This window comes from Acomys minous (assembly GCF_964271855.1).
Source record: "Acomys minous genome assembly, chromosome: 11".
In the NCBI taxonomy this organism is placed as follows: domain Eukaryota; kingdom Metazoa; phylum Chordata; class Mammalia; order Rodentia; family Muridae; genus Acomys; species Acomys minous.
This window is the reverse complement of record NC_140492.1, coordinates 106023966-106046453: the sequence shown is the minus strand read 5'-3', so window position 1 is coordinate 106046453 and position 22488 is coordinate 106023966. Positions and strand designations below refer to the sequence as shown.

The 22488-nt window shown below is 46.1% G+C and overlaps 1 protein-coding gene and 1 long non-coding RNA gene across 2 annotated transcripts in view; both read left to right on the top strand.

Annotated features, from left to right (window-relative positions):
- Window positions 1–3795: 3795 nt before the first annotated feature.
- Window positions 3796–22488, top strand: part of LOC311608092 (uncharacterized protein) — a gene marked incomplete at both ends in the record, with an annotated part of 68013 nt that continues 49320 nt past the window's right edge. The window contains 4 exons of the mRNA XM_084800360.1: window positions 3796–3870; window positions 5109–5441; window positions 6697–7076; window positions 16096–16211. Of these exons, the coding sequence (XP_084656486.1) occupies window positions 3796–3870; window positions 5109–5441; window positions 6697–7076; window positions 16096–16211 (904 nt within the window). The remainder of the gene's footprint in view (window positions 3871–5108; window positions 5442–6696; window positions 7077–16095; window positions 16212–22488) is intronic.
- LOC311609150 lies at window positions 7755–9089 on the top strand. The gene is made up of 3 exons (XR_014783284.1): window positions 7755–7947; window positions 8121–8222; window positions 9041–9089. It is a non-coding gene; the product is annotated as an uncharacterized lncRNA (long non-coding RNA).

Genomic DNA, 22488 nt, shown 5'->3' with positions numbered 1-22488 from the left:
ACAGAGAACACTGCAGAGGCATGCATACATTTCGGTGAAGACGTGAACGGGGGCTTCATAGTTTCTATAATGCTACACGCAGGCTTCGGTGATACAAAAATGAAACTAGGAAGAAGAAAAAAAAAAGGAGAGAGAAAGCCAATGGAGTGATAAGCCAGTAGCCAACTCTTGGCCTCTCTCAAGAAACAGATGGCCTGGTTTGCTCCAGGAGAGTGGTGAGGAGAATCACAAGCTACTGATGGAGGAGGCATTGCTGGAGTTAACAGGGAATCAGAGGGCCACTGCCAAGAAGAGGTCCCACTTACTTCTGGGTTAGGGACTGCATGCAGCAGGAGGGACGGCTTTCTGACAGGTGCTTCTCTTTCAGTTTTTGCCTTTTGGGAAAAGGATCCAGCATGGTGTAGTGACCAGGGAGATACATACCCAGACACTTCACTTTACTGTGCCCCTCATCCATTCTTCTGCTCTACCTCTTATGGGCCTAAACCAATGGGAAACCCAGGGGCAAGGGAACCTGTGGGCCCACTCTACAGAGGGTGGAGTCAGATGGGAGATGAGGAGGTTGTAAGGAAGAAAAGGGACATGGCTAGTAACTGCGCCCCCCCCCAGGGATTTGCCAATGGGATACTAGGACCTTTATGGCCATGTATGTAGGACTCATAGGCTCTTGGGCTCTCTAAGGCCCCAGTCCCTTTCTTTCCCTATACTGCTGCCCCCTAGGAGAGAACAAGCCTGGTGGATTTTAGATGTGCCCTGCCCTCTGTGATTGTTTCTCTGGTCCACGGAATAGTGATTCCTCAGCTTCTACCGAGTTCAGTTGATACCCAGCACTTTGGTGCTCATAACGGTGGCTCCTTCGTCACAAGAAATGGTCCCTAGATGACTCATTGGCAGTGAAAACGTTGAGCCAGGGAGGGGGCAGGGATAGAGTGGTTTAAGTGGTGATGGAAAATATCGTGGTGGGGAAGGGAGGGATGAGTTATCTTAGACAGCTCACGGTCTGGCTAGAAGCTTGCCCGCAGCTAACATGGAGCCTCTCCATCTTGCTCCTCTCCAGCTGCGGGCACACGGTGGTTTTCTGCTCAATTCTTTAAGGAGTGCTAGACTCCCACTCCCAACTCTGCCTTCAAGCTCAGGACAATGCTAGCTGAGAAGCAATGGGTTGAGTATTCTGATTGCTCCAGAAAAGCACCACTTGCTGCCATGTGAGAGAACCTATTTGCCAAGGTCCTTTCATCAGGACCAAATGGATGGCAGTAAAAAGACCCATGGGAATGACCTTCTGTGGAGGTCAACAAGAATAATAAAGACAGGGAGTGCTGTGGCCTTCTTACTTTGGGCACTGTGAACTCTAAATGCACCCCCCCCCCCTATACCCCATGGGTCTTTATTTGACCCTCACGACAATTCTCTGAAATGGGAAACAAGCTGCATCCACTTCTCAGACAGAGGAACAGAGACCCAGAAATGTAATTATCTCCCAGTTTCACACAGCAAGTAAGGAGTGGAGCTGGGATTCAAACCTGCACAGCCTGGCTCCAGATTTGGACTCTCTCATCTCTTCTTTCCTAGCGAACTTCTCCTTTTTAAGTGCCAAGAGGCAGGAAGTTCATAGTGGGATGGAAGAGCAGAGCTGGAAATTTCTTAAGCTCAGCTAAGCTGAATCAGAAAACCATCTTCTTTCCGAGTGGCAACTGAAGACTCAGGGGCCAGGTCTCTGGATTCCTACAATTGTAAATGATGTGGCTGGCAGTTCAGGAAACGCTGGGCAATCTCATGATGGCTCTCCTGTCCTCTGCCTGGTGATGTCCTGACACTTTTCCTGGCTTTGTTTACCATGTAAATTTCTTTGAAGTAAAATTCCTTTTATCCAAGAAGCAATGTGACCTCCAGTCTTGTTTTTATAAAACATCTCTGACGTTAGCCACATGAGGCAAACCCCTGAAGGTGTTTTCTGAGGCCCCTGTGCCCCAAATTGGATGTGGTCTTTGTTTCTGCTGTGAATAATAGCCAAGCCTGAGGTCATGGGGTGGCCCTGAGGCCAGGTGATATATGAATGCTGGGAAAACAGAGGAAAGCTAGTGTTTCATCACTTTCTCCAGAGCCAGGGCACCTGAAGGACCTTTGCTGCCCACCTGGCCAAGCGCCTGTCACAAAGAACAGAGTGTCTTGGATCATGTGACCATAGGGGAGGTTGCCCTGGCCTCTGAGGGAGCTGCCAGCTCGCTTGGAGCAGTTGACTCCCTGATGCTGGCCTCCAGAGCTGCAGAGAAAGAACAGAATTCCTCATTGAGAGGCTCAGTCCAGGAGGCCTGCGGGCTTTCTTTTTCTCTGGGAGCAGCATAGCTACTGTGGGGAGGGACAATCGAGCCTGTTGTCCTGATGCAGACTGGAGGCCATCTCTGCTGCGCCTGCCTGTCTAATTCCTGGGTGCTGGATCCTAGGCCTGGTTCAGTAGGTCCAGACACCTCAGGGACTGATAGAGTGGGCCTCCTGTTCTCCTACATTCCAGACATGTTACCTTCCATTCTGAATGCATTGGTGTGAAGATGGAGACATTTTTATGCATATATATATATATATATATTTCTCTTGGTGCTAAGGTGGAAAACATACTCCCCGTGCTTTTCAGGAGGTATACTTCTCAAGCATAGATGCTGTTTGTCTTTGTGGCCCAAGGGGACATATCTTAGGGTCCTGGGTTCTCTTTTCTCTCTTGTGGCTCTCCTGTAATCCCTGGCCCTGACTTTTTTTTTTTGAGAGGGGCAAACACAGCTGGGACAACCATCTCCTCTCTTGGTTTGGGAACTTGTGTTCTCAGTAAGCCAGTGTGGGAGAGCACAAGCTAGGTTTGGTTTTGAGGAGGAGTTCAGAGAAAAGTCCGTCTCTGGTTCAGGGTGTGGCAGCCTGCTTGGTGTTTGGGCAAAGGACGCAAGAATTCCTAAATCCCAGCACAGATGTTCATTTCCCCTAAATGCTTTCCTACATTGTCTCTATCGGGCCCCTGAGCAAAATAGATGGTAACCTTGAAGAGAAACCAGAGGAGGTTTTATCAAGGGATGAAATACAAAAGTGCAGACAGAGCATGGCTTGGTGATACAAGCCTGTAATCACACAGCATGTGAGAGACAGAAGTGGGAGAATCTCAAGTTCAAGACCAGCCTGAGTTATACTGTAAGAGACCCTGTCTCAAACAAAGCAAACAAACAAACAAACAAACAAACAAACAAACAAACAAAACCAGCCAGGCTGGAGAGATGGCTCAGAGGTTAAGAACAGTGGCTCCTCTTCCAAAGGTGCTGAGTTTGATTCCCAGCAACCACATGGTGGCTCACAACCATCTATACTGAGATCTGGTGCCTCCTTGTGGCCTGCAGGCTCACATGCAGGTGAAACACTATAAGCATAATAAATAAATAAATTTAAAACAAACAAACAAACCAGCTGAACATGGTGGTGCACACCTTTAATCCCAGAACTCGGGGTGGGGGGGGGGTTGGGGGGGCACAGGCAGGCGGATCACTGTGAGTTCGCCACCAGCCTGGTCTACAAAGAGAATCCAGGACAGCCAAGGCGACACAGAGAGACTCTATCTTGAAAAACCAAACAACAACAACAAAAACTCAAGTGCTGGGAATATAGCCCAGTGGTAGAGCATTTGATTAGCATGCATAGGTTCTAGGTTCAGCACCCAGTATTACAAAAAACCAAACCAAACCCAAAACTCCAAAACCCAAAACACCACCATTACCACCCAAAAATCAACACAAAGAAAAATGAGGAAGAGGAGGGAACATGGCTGGAGTTGGTGATATCAGTGAGGGAAAGTACGGTATCCTAGAGCATCAGGAGCAGGGAGCCATTACAGGTGTAGGTCTGAAGGGTCAAGGGCAGGAAGCAGCACCTTCATGTCGGAGAGACAGCCTTGCAGTAGTCCATGGAGCTCCACAGCTATGGAGCAACAGTCTGTGGAGAACAGCGATCTGCCGACTCACCATGATATGGCCAAGTGGCCAAGGGAAGTGCAGAGTCTCAACTTTGTTCTCCTGTACTCTCATGCCCAATTCTGTCGTGTGTGTGTGTGTGTGTGTGTGTGTGTGTGTGTGTGTGTGTGTGTGTGTGTTTGTGATGATGCCACATGAAGATGCAGCCCTTAAGACAAAGCAGGGAAGAACATATTTAGACAGATAGATGGGGGGGTGGGGAGACATACCTGGCACAACATCTTTATGTCACCACAACCCCTGATCATCTCAGACTTACAGCATCATTGGTTTTTTTTTTTTTTTTGGTTTTTGTTTTTTTGGGTTTATTTGTTTGTTTTGTTTTTTTGCCACCTCTTATGTCTCCATGGGTTTGTTTGTTTGTTTGTTTGTTTGCTTGCTTTTGAGACAGGGTCTCACTATGTAGTTCTGCCTATCCTGGAACTCACTCTGTAGACTGGGCTGGCCTCGAACTCAGAGAGGTCGGCCTATCTGTACCTCTCGAATGAAAATATTGGGATTAAAATGCAGGTGTCACTGTCCCCGACTTTCTCCATTGTTTTGACATCTCATTCTCATTTTACTAGTCTAGTAATGATTTTAAAAAATATTATTTATATCTTATAGCCAGCCAGTAGTGCATACTTTTAATCCCAACATTTAGGAGGCAGGGGCAGGCAGATCTCTGAGTTCAAGGCCAGCCTGGTCTACAGAGCAAGTTCTAGGACAGCCTGTCTCAAAATCCACCCCCTCATATATATTTTTATATATTATTCATATATTACCACGTTCCAAACTACAGGGGGAAAAGTTATCATATCTCTCATAAGTTTTGGATTTTAGTCTTAAATGAAATACTTTTTAGCTGGGAAGGATTCGGCTCCTTCCCTGGGGAATATTTGGCTCCTTCTGGAGACGTTGTTGCTTAGTCCCCACTCTGGACGGGGTGCTGCTGGCACTTAGTGTACAGAGGCCAAGCCAAAACAGCACTAAGTTTCCTGCACTGCTCAGCTTAGTCTCTGTCTCAAAGAATCATCTGGCGTGAAGAGTCAAGGATGATGAGGTAGCGAAGGAAACTGCTGTAAGGGAAGGGAAGTCTTGGTTTTGTTTAGGGGGAGAGAGTAGGGAAAGGAGAACTTATATTGCTTTGTTTGGTTTGCTTTGTGCGGGAGGAACCTGGCACAGAGATGTCCATATTGTCTCTTTGGGCAGCATGGTCCTCTCTGGGAATTCTGGGTATCAGCAAGGCTGGAGGATTCTGGGCTCTTTGGGGTCACTTTCTGGGCATCCTGGGCACAGGCAGGAGTGCAGGATTGCGGGACTGAGTTCTCAAGCAGCAGGCTTGAAGGTTCTTCGAGGGAACATGCCAGAGAATGTAGCCAACACTCCGGCTGCCAGAACTGTCACAACACCCTCCGCAGAACTGATTTGGATGGTCAGCCAGACCCAAAAGATCTGGTGAGTTTTGTTTTGTTTGTTTGCTTGTCTGTTTTTTGTTTGTGCCTCTCCCAGTCTTTGGAGGTCTCTGCTTTTGAGCTCAAAGCTCTGAGAATATTGACAGAGACCCAACAAGTCCTGGAGTGCTCCTCAGACACAAAGGAAGTGTCCCAATTCAGGAAGTAAATGCGTGTAGTCAGGTGTCCTTTGTTAAGACCATGATGATGTTAATCATCATCCAGTTTTTGCTTCTTTTCCTGCTCCTCCCTGTATTATGTTTTTTAGTCATTTCCCTGACTGTTGGTGCCTGTGTTAGAGCAGAGTGCAGGCAGAGGCAGAAGCCTCCTAGAAGCTCCGTGGGGAAGCTTTTAACAGTCGTGATGGAAAGGTGAAGTAATGGCCACAAGTGTGTACACACACACACACACACACACACACACACACACACGCGCGCGCGCGCGCCAGCAGCTACCACAAGATTTCTGTCCTTAGCACCAACTCTTCATTTGGCTGTAGTACAGGAGACAGCTGTAATATTTATTTATCACCCCGTCTTATTATTTTTTTAAGCCAACAATTAATTTATATTGTTTAAAAACAAAATGAAACTGGAATTTTGTAAAAGTGGAACTCTGTGCGTTCACAGGCTTTCTCTCCCAAAAGGCAGTGCCCATGCAGAGATGGTTCTGTGCTTAAACAAACATAGACATTGAATACATGTATGTGTATATATATATAAAACATTTAAATATAATAAATATAAATATAAAGTAAAATATCAAATATAACATATAATAAAGTATATAATTTTTTACACTATATGATATGCATTTATACTATATATGCATATATTTACGAATGTATGTTGGAACTTCTTCTTCACCAGTATATCTTTCTTGTTTTGATAAATGGGTCTATCATAGCATATAGCCTAAACCTTAATCTTGTTAGCCAATGTGACTTGTTTTTTTAAAAAAAGACTGTATTGAACCAGAAAGAATGCTCAACCAAGACAAACAAAAGCCCCAAACAACAAAACCTTGCTGCAAAGTTCTGCTTTGAGGTTACTTGCTTTTTTGACTTGCAAACCCTCCGTTTTCTCATCTTACTGACAGTTTCATATCCCCCACCCCACCCCATCTCTACCTTCAGCATTTGCCCCTTAAAATATCTCCACAGAACCATCCACTGAGTATCCAAAGGCTGGGTGGGATACTGTCGGTGACTTAAACCCTGTCTGCTTTATTAAATCATTGATTGTTATCCTTTCTTACAGAAAGCTCTTGTAAGCACAGGAGAGCGATCTTTGACAGCGACAGCGGAAAAGCCTGCCTGGGCTTGGGATAGCAATGCTTTCTCGTTTAGAACTGTCGGGAGTAGTCAGCTAGCGCGAAGCTTAGTGCAGGGCAGGACCAGTTCCCTTTCTAGAACTGCGCGCCCTCCTGTCTTGGCCGCATTTCCGTGGTGCAGCCAGGAAGAACCCATTCTAAGTAAAGAAAGGAGTTTGCTGCGTTTGGAAGGCCGGGAGAGAGGGCAGGCAGAAGAGTTGTCGGGGCGTACAGCGTGTTGGGGCCTCGGGGCTTTGAAATCCTTTTCTGTGTTGTCACTTGAATGTCGAACACGTTATTCTCAGTGGACACTAAAAAAGAAGTACAGGTACCGCGGGCTCCGGGGGGATTCATTATTCAAGGCACAAAATTTTCTACTCTGGCCTACAACACATTATAATTCAAATGAGCCGAGCACAATAGAGGAAAAAAATATGCAAGCAGATTTCTCTGTGTCGTGTTTTTTTCTCCTCCTCTCTGAAGCCCTGTAATTACAGCAGGCAGGTGGAGCATCTGGGGTTGTGGGGGAGTCAGTCCACTGTATTTTTACCTTCCCAGGAACGCAACTTGCCTACCGCATCAATATATTTTATTTTTAATTAAGTGCTTATTGAAAAACCCGAGTCCGTGCGCGAAAGCCTGATTTACGGACCTCCCTCCTCCCTTTTTCTGCCACTCCTGCTACTATTACAATTTCCCCCCCTAAAAGCTCTCATCTTTTCGTGAATGGGGTCTGGCCTTTCGTGGGCTCGGCAGTTGCCGTGGTTTGATTGCTGGACCTTCACCTCGGTTCTTGGTGTCCGGAGTCAGTTTCCCCGGCTGGCTCCTCTCGCTGCGCATTTCTCTAATGGCGGCGGGGCCCCTGCCTCCTCCCTGTCCAGTGCCAGGCGGTCCTGCGGTGTGCGGCGACACTGGGCTCGGTGCACTAACCCGTCCCCCATCCCCCACCTGCGGCGTGGGCAGTGGAAACTCGGACCACGGGCCACAGTCTCAGGCCCCGCCCCGCCGGACCTGTTCTCCGAAATGCCAGGGCTAAGAGGGCTCCTGCGCGGAGCCCCAGCTTCTCGGAGGTGGAGGGATCCGAGGTCCAGGACGAGACACTGGGTTGGCCAGGAGGAAACGCGGGGCTGCAAAGAAGGACTGAGGAGGCGACCCAGGGGTCCCCGGTGTCAGGGACCCGGAGGAAAAGACTCCCTTCGGTAGGATGCCTGGTCTAGTTGAGAATTGGCGTTCTAGGGGCGGGGACCGGGTGTCCGCTGTATCCCCGAGAGAACCGCACCCCCCCACCCCCGTGCTACGCACAGCCCGATTTCTGGGGGGACCATACCCCCTGCCTTTTCCAGAGTATCACTAACTGCAAATGGGTTTACAGAAACCCACGGGAGCCTGAAGGAGCCTGCCAACCCTGTGTTGCTACCTCGCAGACACCTATGTTACCTGCTTCGGTGGCTCCCGGGGGTTGGCCCAGCACCAGGTGTGTGTGGAGTGTGGGGGTGTGGTGGTGGTGTGTGGGGGGCAGGAGTCTAGAGGCAGCAGCCAAGATGAGGGTGGGTCAACATTTGCAGAGAAAGGCGACCACCATGAATCACTAGTGAATAATGAAGCGAACAGGAGCTTCAAGGGGGCGACGCGGGGGGGGGGGGTGTTTAAAATCAGATTAAAAGGAGAAAGGATTCATGTCGGGACTACAGAGGATTCAGAGGAATAGAGGCGTTTCTGGCTCCACGGCGTTTCCTCAGCACAGGTTGCCTTTATTTGTGCTCGGATTGCCTGGATAACCTTTACAGGTCATGCACCTGTCTGGATTCCGCATACAGAGTAGAGACCCAGATCCCCGAATAGAGAGTGAAGACAGAGAAGAGTAAAGGCTGAACTGACTGCCAGGAGGGGAGCTCTTCTTGGGGTCTGCGAACAATATCCCATGAAAACAGTATCCCACAAGTAACAGTATCCCTTGAAAGCTGCTGGGAGGTACTTCTCCCGAGGTATGTGTCAAGGTTATGACTAGCTAACCCCCAGCCACTCACTTGTAGGCCATCCCTCAGTAGCAAGACCTAGGCTCCCTGGTGCTAATGATTTCAATTGCATTTTGTTTCTTGATTTAAAAAAAAAAAGTACATCTTTATCATAGAAGTAATGAAAAATCACAAACACGTGAAAGAAAGCAAGCATTAATTACCTAGAGACAAGTCTTCCTTATATACTGCGGTACAAACACGGCTATTTTGTAGGATAACTGGTTTTTCTTTTTCTTTTTCTAAACAATGCGCTGTGAACATCTTTCCACCTAAGTACCCTTTCGGTGAGTACAGCTCAGTGGATGTGCGGCCTCCTCAATGAGTCAGCGGCGCTTCTGTTGCCAGGATGTAGTGTGATTTTTTTAGCCATTCCTTTACTGTTTTTTTTTTTTTAGGTTGGTGACACTTTTTAATGTTTAAAACCTCTGTCGACAACATTTCAGGGTCATCCCCCTGCTGTGTCACCATGCAGGTCCTTAAATATTTCCTTAAGATGTATTCCTCAAAATGACTGGGTGAACTGTTCTGCATTTAAAAAAAAAGTTTCACTACATTTTACCAAATCAACCTTTGGAAAGGTTATGTCAACTTACACTCCCACCTGCAGAGAAGGCAAAAGTCTGTTGCTGAAGTTCTGCCTTCATCAATTACAAATCTTAGTATACATACATACATACATACATACATACATACATACATATAATTTCTGCCTACTTTACTTTTTTTTTTTTTTATTTTGTTGTTGTTGTTTTTCAAGACAGGGTTTCTCTGTGTAGCCCTGGCTGTCCTGGACTTTGTAGACCAGGCTGGCCTTGAACTCACAGAGATCCACCTGCTTCTGCCTCTCTGAGTGCTGGGATTACAGGCCTGTGCCACCGAGCCCTGCTGCCTAGTTTACTTCCAAATTTGAATATTCATCTTTTTATACATTCAATCTAATCCTCCCCCATACTATACAATGTTCTGCAACTTGCCAGTTGCCCACCCACTCCATACTGGGCAGCGAACCCAAGACCTTTCGCGTCCTAGGCAAGTGCTCTACCACTGTGCTACACCTCAGCCTGCTGATTGCCTTTGTGTTTAAATTAATACAAAAGTGCAGCCAAGATTCTTAGCATTTTAATTCACAGTTTCTGTGAATTTGATGTTATTTTATAAAGGCCCTTTCTACTCTGGAATTTTCTAGCCATCCATGTACATTTTCTCCCAGTGCTTTTGTTTTATTTAAAAATACTTTATATTAAATTTGTTCCCCCCCCCTTTTTATTTGAAAATGGAATCTAAGTTTATTTTTCAGTCTTTGTGATTGGTTCTGAATAATTTTGATCATGCCATGTTCTATAGCTAGTTCCCAAACAAATATAGCCAGGAAGAAAGGCCTGATTCATAATACCCTGTCCCCAGGAAAACACTGAGACTAGAGATGAAGGATTGGACTCATGTTTGGAGGTCATACGTTGCAATAACACAGAACTGGACTGTATCTAGCGTCTGCCACTTTCCATGGGTGGAACCTGGGCCAAGTTACTTATTATTTAAACCTTGGTTTTGCACCCGTGTAGTGAGCATGATATTAGTAACCATCTCCGCAAATGGTGGTGAAGATCAAATGGTAATGTGCGCCCGAAACACTTGCTTGTGGAGCCGTGGGAGTAATAATGTGCAGAGGTAGGCTGGGCTGAATGACGGCAGCAATGTGCGACGCGGTGATGTTAAATGGAAATACAGATGGCGGCGCAAGATGGCGCCGCCCACGGTCCTGCGACTGCGCCCTCCCGTTTTCCTGGCTGGGGCGCCCCACCCAGCTCCCAAGCTGCTCTTCAACAAGGTCCAAGTTCTACGTCTGAGAGCCGGTCAATGCCAAACCTAAGAGGCTGCAAGTTGGGCTGACCTTGGGCACCATGGTTTCCCCGTGTGTTTATGTCTGCTTTCTTGTGATGACTGTGGCTGTTCCTCTAGATTCACCACCATCTGTTGAGTTGTGGGTATGAAAAAATGAAATTATATGTGAATGTGCATCAGTCAAGGCAGCACGTACATTTTGCACTGTTAAAGAAATAACCATTGCTTGTTCCTTCACAAAAACAAGTACAGACGTCATCAGCAACTATAGATACAAATATACATATAAAATAAATATACAGCTATTTGATTCCAGAGAGCTCACCGATTCACAGAGTTCCCTGGAAACCGGCTTACAATCCCTGAGGTCTGGCTCTGTTGGAGACTGGACAGGCATTGAACACTCACATTTTAGGGACTCTAATAGTATGTCTGTTCACAAACGACGTCCAAGGCTTTCTGCTGGACCTTCCTGTGTTTGGGAGGAATCAGAGGAACAGGCTGGTGCTTGGAGAGCGCACAGGACAGAGAACACTCGGAGCTTTTCCTCAAAGTGAGCAGCCCTCTCTCCCTTCCTGGCTCAACCCCAGCAGAGGATTGCTGCAGAGAAATAATCACTGGACATGAGCCAGGGACACCAGTCAGCTTAACCAAAGGAATCAATGGACACTGTGTTTTCCCTCTGCAAATGAGGAAAATGACATGGTAAGAAGGCATATGCCTTGTCCAGAATCACAAATACCAGGGGCAGCGAAAGCAAAAAAGAGAAGCTGCCTCAAAAGGGGCCATTTCCCATGTCAGGCAGGCCCGAGGCTAGGCCTCTGTTAACAAAAGGATGGGAACAGTGCTCTTGAGATCCAGGCAGTGGAGGCCCAGCATATTTTTATGAGGCATGGACAATGAGTAGCCATTCAAAAGGCTGATGCTGCCTCTGCTTAGAAAAGGGCAAATATTTTAGGAATCCCTTGTTACTAGGCAAATGCATGTTTGCTGTTTAGGGGAGTGGAACTTAGCTTCAAGCACAGTACTGAGGGCTCTACGCTTTGATTCTGATTTTTGCTTCAGTCCAAAGAGTGGCTCTCTATTGTGGCTGCACACTGGAACAAGCTGCCAGGCTCTGAAACAGAAAGATGCCAGGCCCCACTTCCAAAAGGATCCATTGAACTGGCCCATCGTGAGGCCTATATGTTGGTATTTCTAAAAAGTTTTATCCTAGCTAAACATTTCCCAAATTTTAAAGAATGATCTGGAAATTTTGTTAAAATGTAGCTTCAGATTCCGGGCCTGGAATTTCATACCCCAGACCAACTCCTGCAGGATGATGCTGTTACTTGTGACCTAATGGATGTGATAGCTCAAGAACCATAGTTTTCTCAAGTAAATCAATCAATCAATATAAATATAAATATATGTTTAGCATAGATTAGAGAAATCCTTAATTAGACAATTGTCCTAGAGCTGAAATTATGCAGATAGCAAATGTATGATGCTTTAATTTTTTTTAGCCTGGAGGTCGAGCACACTGATGACAGGCCTTGACATTCAGACAAAAATCCCATCATCACCTAGTAGGAGACCTTGCATTTTCATGAAATAAAGCAGCTATCTGCTTAGGCTTTTGTTTCCATTGTTAGAGTTATTTGGTCTGTCCCCCCTTTGGGACGGTGACTCTATGCCAACAGGAACAACACAGATGCTGGAAGAGGGAAGAGCAAAGCCTGTTGGGGGCCTTCCACCCCGAGGAAGACCCTGAGCATGAGAGGCGAGGATGTAAGGAAGGCTGCTGCACTTTAGGATCTTACAGGCCCGGCTGCGGTTAACATGAGCATCAACTCGACAAGCGCCAGAGCCCCATAACAGGAAACTCTGGCAAGGCCTATGAGGGGGGTTTTAGATTGGGTTAACTGCGGTGGGAAGCCATTCCATAAGTGCGTAGCAACGGTCTGTGGTCTGGGGTCCCTGACTGAATAAAAGAAGACAGCAAGCTGAGCGGCAGCTGTCTTCCCTCTCTGCCTTGGGACTGCAGATGCAATGTTTTAAGCTCTTATCCCCTTGACTTCCCAGCCATGAAGGATGGACCCTGAAAGCCAAAATAATCCCCCACTCTTTGATTGTTTTTTCTAGGTATTTCGTCACAGCAAGTGAAAGAGTAATATGTGGTGCCTACACTGAGAACGTTCCACAGCATCTGTGTGTCTTTTTTGTTTGGTTTGGTTGTGGCTTTTGGTCTTTTTGAGACAGGCTATCTCTATGTAGCAACCTGGCTGTTCTGGAACTCGCTTTATAGACCAGGCTCACCTTGATGCACTTACTTCTGCCTCCTGAGTGTTGTGCTAAAACTTGCCCTACTCTAGCCCTAGCCTGTAGCCTTAATTTGACCTATGTTCCTTGCCTTAACTACGACATCTTGCTTTTCTAGTCTGGAAGCCCCTCATCTTGAGGCCCACAGGTCTTGGAAACTCCCTAGACTCCTATGACACTAGACCTAGCCGATTAGATTAAAGGTGAGAGAGCTCTGCTCTGTCTAGGTAGCCAAAATGTCCCCTTCAAAGAGAGCAATTCTTTGCATAGATGTTGCAAATGTACCTGTTTGTGGCTTTCCCGGATAAAAATAGGCCCTGAGAATGGTCCAGGGTCACAGTCTTGGCCCCTGCATCTTTCTACATCCCTGATCAATTGGTCTGGGTGTGTGCGTTCCATAAACATCCACATCTGACTGAGGTCGGTGTCTGAGTGGTTTGCATGACTGTTCCTGAACCCCCAACACTAAATTGCTGGGATTAAAGGTGTGCATCGCCGTTAATGCGTCTTTTTAAAGTCTCAATAAATGGCCTGTGAGATAAGCCGGACTCTGTGCCATCTGGCTCAACTTGAAAAGAGCTGGAGTCATTTGGGATGGAGACGCAATTAAGAAAGTGCCTTCACCAGATTGGCCCGTGGGCAAGCCTGTAGGGCATTTTCTTGATTAATCATTGAAACGAGAGAGCCCTGCTCCTTGAGGGGTGGTGCTATGTCTGGGCTGGTGGTCACGGATGGTATAAGAAATCAAGCTGAGGAAGCCAGCAGGAGGAGCAAGCCAGTAAGCAGCACCCCTCTGTGTCTGTTCCTGCCGCTAGGTTCTTGAGTTGCCCGAGTTCCTGCCTTGACTTCCTTTGATGAGACACTGAGATGTAGAACTGTGTGCTGAAATAAACCCTTTCCTCCCCTTGTTGCTTTTGATCACAGTGTTTCATCACAGGGATAGAAACCTAACTAAGCTATACCCAAAGGGCTGATGTGGGAGGTAAAGGAATCTGTAAAGTTAAGGACAGTCCAGCATATTGTCATTGGTTACCATCAAGCCCATTTTTCCTTGTGTGTTAATCAGATTATAGAAGATTCTGGCCCTTTTGGCCCTTTGTTTTTCTCCTGGATCTTCATCTTATTTCTCCTCCTTGTTTATTTTATTTTATTTTATTTTATTTTATTTTATTTTATTTTATTTTATTTTATTTTATTTTGCTTTCTATAAGGTTTGCTGAGGAAGGACAATGGAGATGAAGCTCATGTGGAGCACTGAGAAATCTGTGAGTCTCTTCAGAAGCTGAGTGGGAGGAAAGTGGCTTTCCTTACTCCTGCAGACTTCATGGAATCTGCTTCAGGGATTCCAGTGCCTAGGCCCACCTTTGTGTAGCAGATGCAAACCTTGGAGGAAATACAGAATGTCCCCATGCACAGTTCAACAGCTGACAGGAATGAGTTGGCAGAAAAACCTAGAACTTGAAACACGACTTATTATTTCACTTACACATGCTTATTCCTTTATATATTTCTTATTCTCACGGTCACCAGTAAACCTGTCATGAAATGGGGAGTATCAGCTGATGGTCACACAGGCTGAGGGAGAAGGGCAATGTGACTCTCATGCCTAAGGAAGGCATTTTGTCTGTTTCTTCCAGCTTAGCTTCAGTGCATTATGTAATGTGTCTGGTTTCCATTGCTTGACGTAATAAATATCTCAGTGAAATTTTGTACATTGTTTGATGATTACTCAGTCAAAAATCTAAGAGTCCTGCTGAGAGAGGAACAGCCATCCAGCGACACTGCTTCTATGCCTTGGCTGAACTGAACAGTCACTAATCCAGCCAGGAAAGGAAGCCACAGGTAATTGGAACTGAGCAAACACACTGAGACTCACAAAAAAGACTAAGGCGAAGTATAACATTTCCCATCAAATGCCCATCCATCTCTATTTTCTCCTTTCCTTAGAGTAGCCCTTGTGGCTGTAGGAAGCAACTCTAGGGACCAGGTCCACACTGGAGGGAAATGTCACTCCTTGTACAACTATTCTGAAAATGAGTTTAAACAGACACAGTCTGCCAATGGCCAATGTGAAGCCAGTAACTCCCATAGCCGACTTGAATTTTCTTGAAAGAAAATATAAAACCTACAACCTATCACACTACCTTTCTGTGTGATATCATTGGATTGTTTGCTTTTTTTTTTTGAATAGTCTGAGAGTAGGGCATAGGGATGTTGTCAGGCCAGAGTTTTCAAATGAATACATCAGTAGCCGCAGTTTTCTTACTCCTAAGGCCACAGCTTGAGACCAGCCGAGAGTGCCGAAGCAACGGGACCGACTGTCATGAGTGTGTGGTGGCCAAGGTCCCATGAAGGCTTCACAGTGTGAGCTCTGCAGTATTTATGGGCATAGTTCAATGCAGGGCCCTATGTTGGCATAGCTCTGGGTTTAAACAACACCAGAGAACCAAAATGGTTGTGTGTGTTTGTGTGTGTGTGTGTGTGTGTGTGTGTGTGTGTTGCATGTACATATTCCTTGGGGTGTGTGCATAGCACTGTCTGTACACTTATATAAGCATTATATGTGGAGGCTAGAGGTCAAGGTTAAATATCTTCCTCAATCATCCTCTGCCTTGTGCTGTTGCTTCCTACCACTCTTCTTCCCCTTCTTCTTCTTCCACCTCCTCCTCTTCTTCTTTTAGACAAGGTCTGCATTACTGGCCCCAGAACTCATTCCTTCCAGTGCTCTGGCTGGGTAATAAGCTCCGAGGATCTGCCACTCATGCTTTCCCAGTCCTGGGACTGCAGACATGGGCTTCCATGCCTGGCTCTTTACACAGGTATTGTGGCTTCCAATGCAGGTTCACGTGCTGGCACAGCAAGCATTTAACCACCGAACTGTCTCTTTATCTCGCAAATGGTTTTGTTTGTTTGTTTCGAGACAGGGTTTCTCAGTGTAGCCTTGGCTGTCCTGGAACTCGCTCTGTAGACCAGGCTGCCCTGGAACTCACAGAGAGCCTCCTGCCTCTGCCTCCTGAGTGCTGGGATTACTGGTTTTAGAGTTTTTACTCAAGTGACAACAGAAATCAATAATAGAGATTATATCTAGGGCTTAGGGTCATTTTTATTGAATTCTCCTTCTCTCACAATTTAATGAATGATGAATTAAAGGTTTTTTTTTTTTTAACTTGCTGTTCTTGTATTTAGCAATGCTTCCTTGCTGTGGAGAAGCCTGGAATTCAAATCCAAAGTTCTTCCTTTGTACATGGTAAATCTGAACTGGCTGCTTCCTCAAAGAGAATGCTTGAAGACTTTGAACAATGGTAAGCAACTTTTCCTGATTGCCAGAGAACAGTGCGCTGGGAGACTTGATATTCTAGGGACCAGTGGGAAAAAACAGCAAACCTTACTGGGTCAAGCCTAGCTGCCTGCAAGCTAAGGGAGACCAGAGGACACTGCCCGGGGCTTTTGCCAAGCCTGTGGTTAGAAGACCTAATGGAGAGAGTGGAGAGTGTGGACTGACTTTCACAGGAACTCTGGTGCCCCATATTTGACCACGTCCCCTGGATGGGGAGACCTGGTGGCACTCAGAGGAAGGATAGCAGGCTACCAAGAAGAGACTTGATACCCTATGAGCATATGCAGGGGGAGGAAGTCCCCCTCAGTCACAGTCATAGGGGAGGGGAGTAAGGGGAAAATGGGAGGGAGGGAGGAATGGGAGGATACAAGGGAGGGGATAACCATTGAGATGTAATATGAATAAATTAATAAAATATTTTTTTTTAAAAAAGAAAGAAAGAAAGAAAGAAAGAGAGAAAGAAAGAAAGAACAAAAAGACCTAATGGGATCCACAGTAAAGGATAGACTGAAGGCAGGATGGAGTACCGAATTGGAAGGCGGTTCATCCTTCCTGATCCCAGGCCTGTTTCTTGTACAAGGCCACACCCCCGCCCCAGCTGCAGCACATTTTGTTTGTTCCTAGTGCTGCCTTCAACCAATCACGTGGTGCAGAACCTAAGGCAACCTGCACCCGGTCCACCCAAAGCATCTCCGACCATCCGGGAACATTCTAGTAACTCCTACTCAGAATTCATCTCCGTCCACCAGATGGATTTCTTGTTCATTGACCATGTTATGTTATGGGTGGAGGACGTGGCATTTAAAGGCTTCTGTGGTCTAATGCTCCAGGGTCAAGCTAGACAGTATGGCAGCCCTGCCTGGCTTTACCTCTCTGACATAAGCATCGCTGGGCAGCTTAAGTTCAGCACAGAATGTTGTTGAGGCAGATGTGAATAGTGCGCTGGATTTCCTTTCTGTTACTGATACAACACGTTCAGTAGCTTAAAACAAGACAGATTTATTACCTGAAGTTGTAGAGGTCACATGTCCACACTGGGCCAGAGGGCCAGGCATCTTCCTGAGGGCCCCTGGGAGCCTTTGCCTCTTGCCTATTGTCATATCTCTGTCACTCTGATTCCAACCTTCCTTCATAGCTCTCTTAAGAGGTCCTGAGTTTCTTTTGGGCCCACCAAGACATCCATGATCGTGGCTCTATTTCCATATCTTTAATCCCCTCTGAAAAGCCCCCTTTGCCATTTGAGACCAAGTTCTGGGCTCTTTGGAGGGAGAGAAACGTCTTTGTGTCTGTTGTGGCTCAGTTTACCCTCCTGTAAAAGAAGAATGACAGTCTTCCCTGAGGAGCTACAGCAGGATTTAATGTGGTAATTTATACATGTAAATTTCCTACTCTGTGCTCGGCACAGTGGAGGTATTTTATTCTGGTCAGTAGCTTATAAGCCAGAAACCAAGAACTGTGGCTTCTCCCTTCTGACCCTTGAGTTGCTAGCTATTGCTGAGACCCAAGTAGGAAATCAATACACGTAATAAATAATTATCTTGATCGATGACAATGGCTACCACACTATAATTGCTCTAAAATGATTTGTGGATTAGTTATTATTTTGGTGGTAATGAGTGGGGTGTGGGACATCTGATTAAATGCTATTATTTATTACATTATTTGGGTTATTATGTTGCACCTGGTTACTCTAAACACCAGTTAGAGAAGAATTTGTCCACAACACGAATTACGGAAAGCAAATTGTACTGCCCCAACTTTTCTCCTTGGTCTAGAAACTTCTTAGTTTCCTAGGGTGCAGCTGACTACTGGAAAACCTCTCTGAACGTCCTGCCCATTAGGTCACACAAAGCCAGGCTTATTATTTAGAGAGTACACAATGCCCTCTCACATGGGGCACAGAGAGGAAAGAATTTTTTTTTTTTAAGCCAATTTCAGTCCCCTGGAGCTGCAAACTGCCCTCAGGGCAAAGAAGGCTGCAGAATAATTGGGAGGAGCCTGGCAGGCGGGGGCTGAGAAACTGAAGAATTCGTTTCTTTCCATCTCCGCCAATGCCACACCACTTTTTAAGCATTCCCCTCTGGTACGAGCCTGCACGTCAAGATAAACAATTAAATAATAAGCAAGGGTCCAATCAGGAAAACCATGGCTTCAGCCTTAGAAAATAGTGCTGAGAGTCACTAGCCTGTCTGTCTGCTCTTGTCCGAGAGCCGGGTTCCCATGATTAGGCAAGGGAAGTGGGTCAGGGAGGAGGCACTGTCTGCTTGGAAGGGGCGTCTGGGTCCCTGGACTTGGCAGGTTTATGCTTTTTCAGGATAACAAAGGTACATAACAGTCTTACTTTATTCTTCCTTCAAGCCACAGTGCAGCAGCCTGATTAACAGAGCCGTGGGTGACGTGTCCAAGGCATGGGGGTGTGGGGGCTGCACGGATCGGACCTCAGAACTGTGAGAGGGGGCGCCATGGCAGAAAGATAGTCCACTACAGTGGGGCGCCTCTCATTTAGAGGGATTGCAGAGGTTATCTGAAGCCTACATCTCTAAGGCGTCTTCCTGGGCTTCCGCACAAGCGTGTCCAGACTGGCCAAGGCCCAGGGGAGGCCACACAAACACAGGGCACTTGCGCAGTTCTGAACTACCAGCGCATGAGGGTTGAGCTTGACTAAGGAACCATTAGGGGGAGTGGAGGAAAGCTGTGTGGTGGACAGAGAGTGAATAGGCTTGATGTTTCTTTTGTTCTCAGGGTAAGAGTGGCTGGCAGGATTTGGGAGCTGGGCTGGCTGCGATGGCATGTTTCAGGGTCCACAGCTAATCTCAGTAATAAGATCCTGTAATACAGCCAGCCAACGGGTGCGCAGGGCAAGCAGCTTGGATCTAGGTCACAGTACCCTGGTTGTATAAGGAAAGAGGCTCTTTCGTGGCATCGGGAGTACAGGTAGCTAGAGGAACAGAAGCAAAGCACTCACTGAAGGAGCAAAGGGTAGCCTGAAGAGCCAACTTGGCTGGTTATAGGGCTGGTCTAGGGATTAAGGTCACAGTTCAAAGTGGAAGCTCAAAAATACTTTCCACGTGCCATGGTGGTGCATGTTTCTTGTCCCGGTACTCTGGGAGGCAGAGGCCGCCAGATTGCTGTGAGTTTGAGACCAGCCTGGTCTACAAAGGAAGTCCAGGACAGCCAGAGCTATACAGAGAAACCCTGTCTAAAACGAACACAAACACAAACAAACAAACAAACAAACAAATAAAAAACCTTTCAACACAATATCTCCCCAGAAGAACTGGGCAGACTCAGTCTTTCAGACAAACATAAGACGTACAGTCAAGCTAAGGGGTGAGCTGTGAACAGAGTGCAGTCTTTGAGACCTGCCTTGTATATTAAGTCCAGTGTCAGACCAGACTTGCTATATAAAGGGCTTTTAAAAATGCTCAGTCATCTTGCTACCCACAGTTTTGTTTTCCAGCATTTTAATGATTTGTGGTCAAGAGATGTTAAATGGAAATTCCTAAAATTAAGCAATTCACACATTTCATATTATATACATTTTAAATTCTACACTGTTCCGTGCAGCACAGTGAAGTCTCGGGCCACCCTGCCAAGGTCCCACCTGGGTCCTTCCCTTTGTCCAGCACATCCACGTTGTCCACCCTGCCTGCCTGCCTGCCTGCCCATTGGTCACTTAGTGGCCTGCTCAGTTTTCAGATTGTCACAGCGTAGTGGTGCTTGCTTTGAGAAACTCTTATTTAATAATAGCCACTGAGCACAAGTGATGCCAGCAGCTAAGACACCCCAAAGAGAGGCTTTAATGTGCTTCCCAGAAGTGAACATATTATGAGAGGTTGACAGAAAGAGAAGGCATTCAATAACCTTTTGTTACAGTGCATTATGGTTGTTCCACTTTATTATCAGTTACTGTTAACTATTAAGCATGCCTGATTTATAGAGTCAATTTTATTACAGTATGTATGTTCAGGAAAAAGGGATTGTACATATAGGATTTAGAAGGACCCAAAATTTCAGGTGTCCACTGGGGTCCCTGGAAGATATTCCCTTGTGGCAGAAGAGGGAATCACTGTGTCTCCATCTATATTCCTCCCAGGTACCATAGAGACACAGACAACTGGCCTAGAGGTCACCTTCTGGCACCATCTGTTTTCCTACCACTAATGCAAGCTTTTAGGGTGGCTTGTATTCTAAAATTCCCACCCTAGGAGGCCCGACAGAGGGCCCCAACTAGTAACAACCAAGAGGAAGTGGTACTTAGGTTAACCACCTTGTCAAGGCTGTGAGGAAACGTCCGACAAAACCAACATAAGTGGAGGAATGTTGTATTTCAGCTCACAGCTTTGGGGGTTTTCAGTTCAGGGTCATTTTGTTCTGTGTTTCTGGGCCTATAGTTGATGCAAAGCATCACCCTGGGGAAGATGTGGTGGGCAGAGCTGCTTATCCCATGGAAGAAACAAAGAGAAAGATAAGAAGTAGTCACGTAAAGAATACCCGTCTCTAGGCATGGTAGCACAATCCTTTAGTCCCAGAACTCAGGAGCAAGAGGCAGAGAGATCTCTGGGAGTTCAAGACCAACCTGGTGTACATAGTGAGTTCTAGGCCAGGGATACATAGTGTCTTAAAGAGTATATAAATATAAATATACAATATATATAAACACATATATGTATATATACACTTTACATTTATATTTGTGTATATGCATCTATGTATGAACACACACACACACACACACACACACACACACACACACACGCATGCACACGAACAACATGTCCCCCTGACTTTCTTCCTTCAATCAAGGCCACCTCTGCAGAGTCCATTGATGATGTTAGTGTCCTGAGGATCCAAGCATATCTCAATAATAGCACAAGTCTCCAACACATGAGTGTTTTGTGTATTGAAACCACGGTAACACCCAAACAGTTTCAGAGCAGGAGTCGCCAAATTTCGCAAACAAGATCACAAAGCACTTTGTTAAATATGAATCTCAGGGAGAACGTGAATAAAGTCTCACATGCATATGTTCCAATACTACATGGGATATACTTATGTTGTTCTTTTTTTAAATTTAAATTAAAAATTTTCCAGGATGTCCTATCATTTGCACAACTACCCTGTCACATAGCGCATGTAGGAACCAGATGCTAGGCAGGGGCCAGCGTTCCAGTGCCTAACAAATCAGGCAGGTGCCTCTTGGCTACTCAACCTCAGCTAAGGATCTATTTTAAAAGCCAGATCTCAAGTTAGCATGATGTTTGCCCTCGTCAAACATCCATTGAATTGTAGTTTGTAATTCACTCTTGAAAGTGCCACTCACCAATGAACCTCAAATATGCTCATAACTATGTCCAGTTATAGCTACTGCGGAGAAAGCTGGAGCCCGATCCAGACACGAAGGACAAAAAAAATCTCCCAGGCTGCCCATGGCCTTCAAACAGCTTGGGGATGTTTCTTCTACCCTGAACTCTCTGCAGAGAAAGAGACGTGCCGAGGGAGAAAGTAATGACTTTGCTCTCACTGGGCCAGAAATTCTAAGGCTAAAATGACCCAGAGAGAGCAGGCAGATTTGACAATCTGTCACTTTCTGGATAGAGTTACTCGTCAATCACTCCTTCCTGCTAAACTGCAGAAACGCCTTTTCTTTAAATTGAGCTATTTGCTCATGGTGCAGTTTAAGCCCAGCTGTTGGCATGAGAGTAGGGAGGTGGCTCCATGTTGTCCGCCTGCTCCTTCAATTGGGGGTATGTGTGTGCCCTCCCCTAAAGGCTTTCACTTACTTTTTTTTTTTCTTCTCATCTGAGACCTCACTGCTGGGATTGTTTTACATGAAAAGATAAGAAGACAACTGAAACTTGGTCTCACTGTATGGAGATAAGAACATGGTAGTATTTTATTCAAGAAGAATGTAATAACAGTAATCTAAAAATAATGATATCTACAAGGCCCTTGGCAAAGCCACCCAGGAAAAGCCACACAATAGATGTGAAAGCTTCAGTGAATCATAACAGCACCGTTCAACACCCAGAGACCCTGGAATCAGATTCAGATAAATGGGTCTCACCAGCTCTAGACTCAGCTGGATGCGGTCCCCCTTTTTTTCCTAGTGCCAGTTGCACGTCCTCCCCATAATGACAAGGTGTTGGCTCCCCTTCAAGACACTCAGCCGTGCAGAAGAGGGATGAAAAGGATTCCTTGTGAGCGTTTGAATGTCTAAACTTAAAAATAGCTCCCCCTCG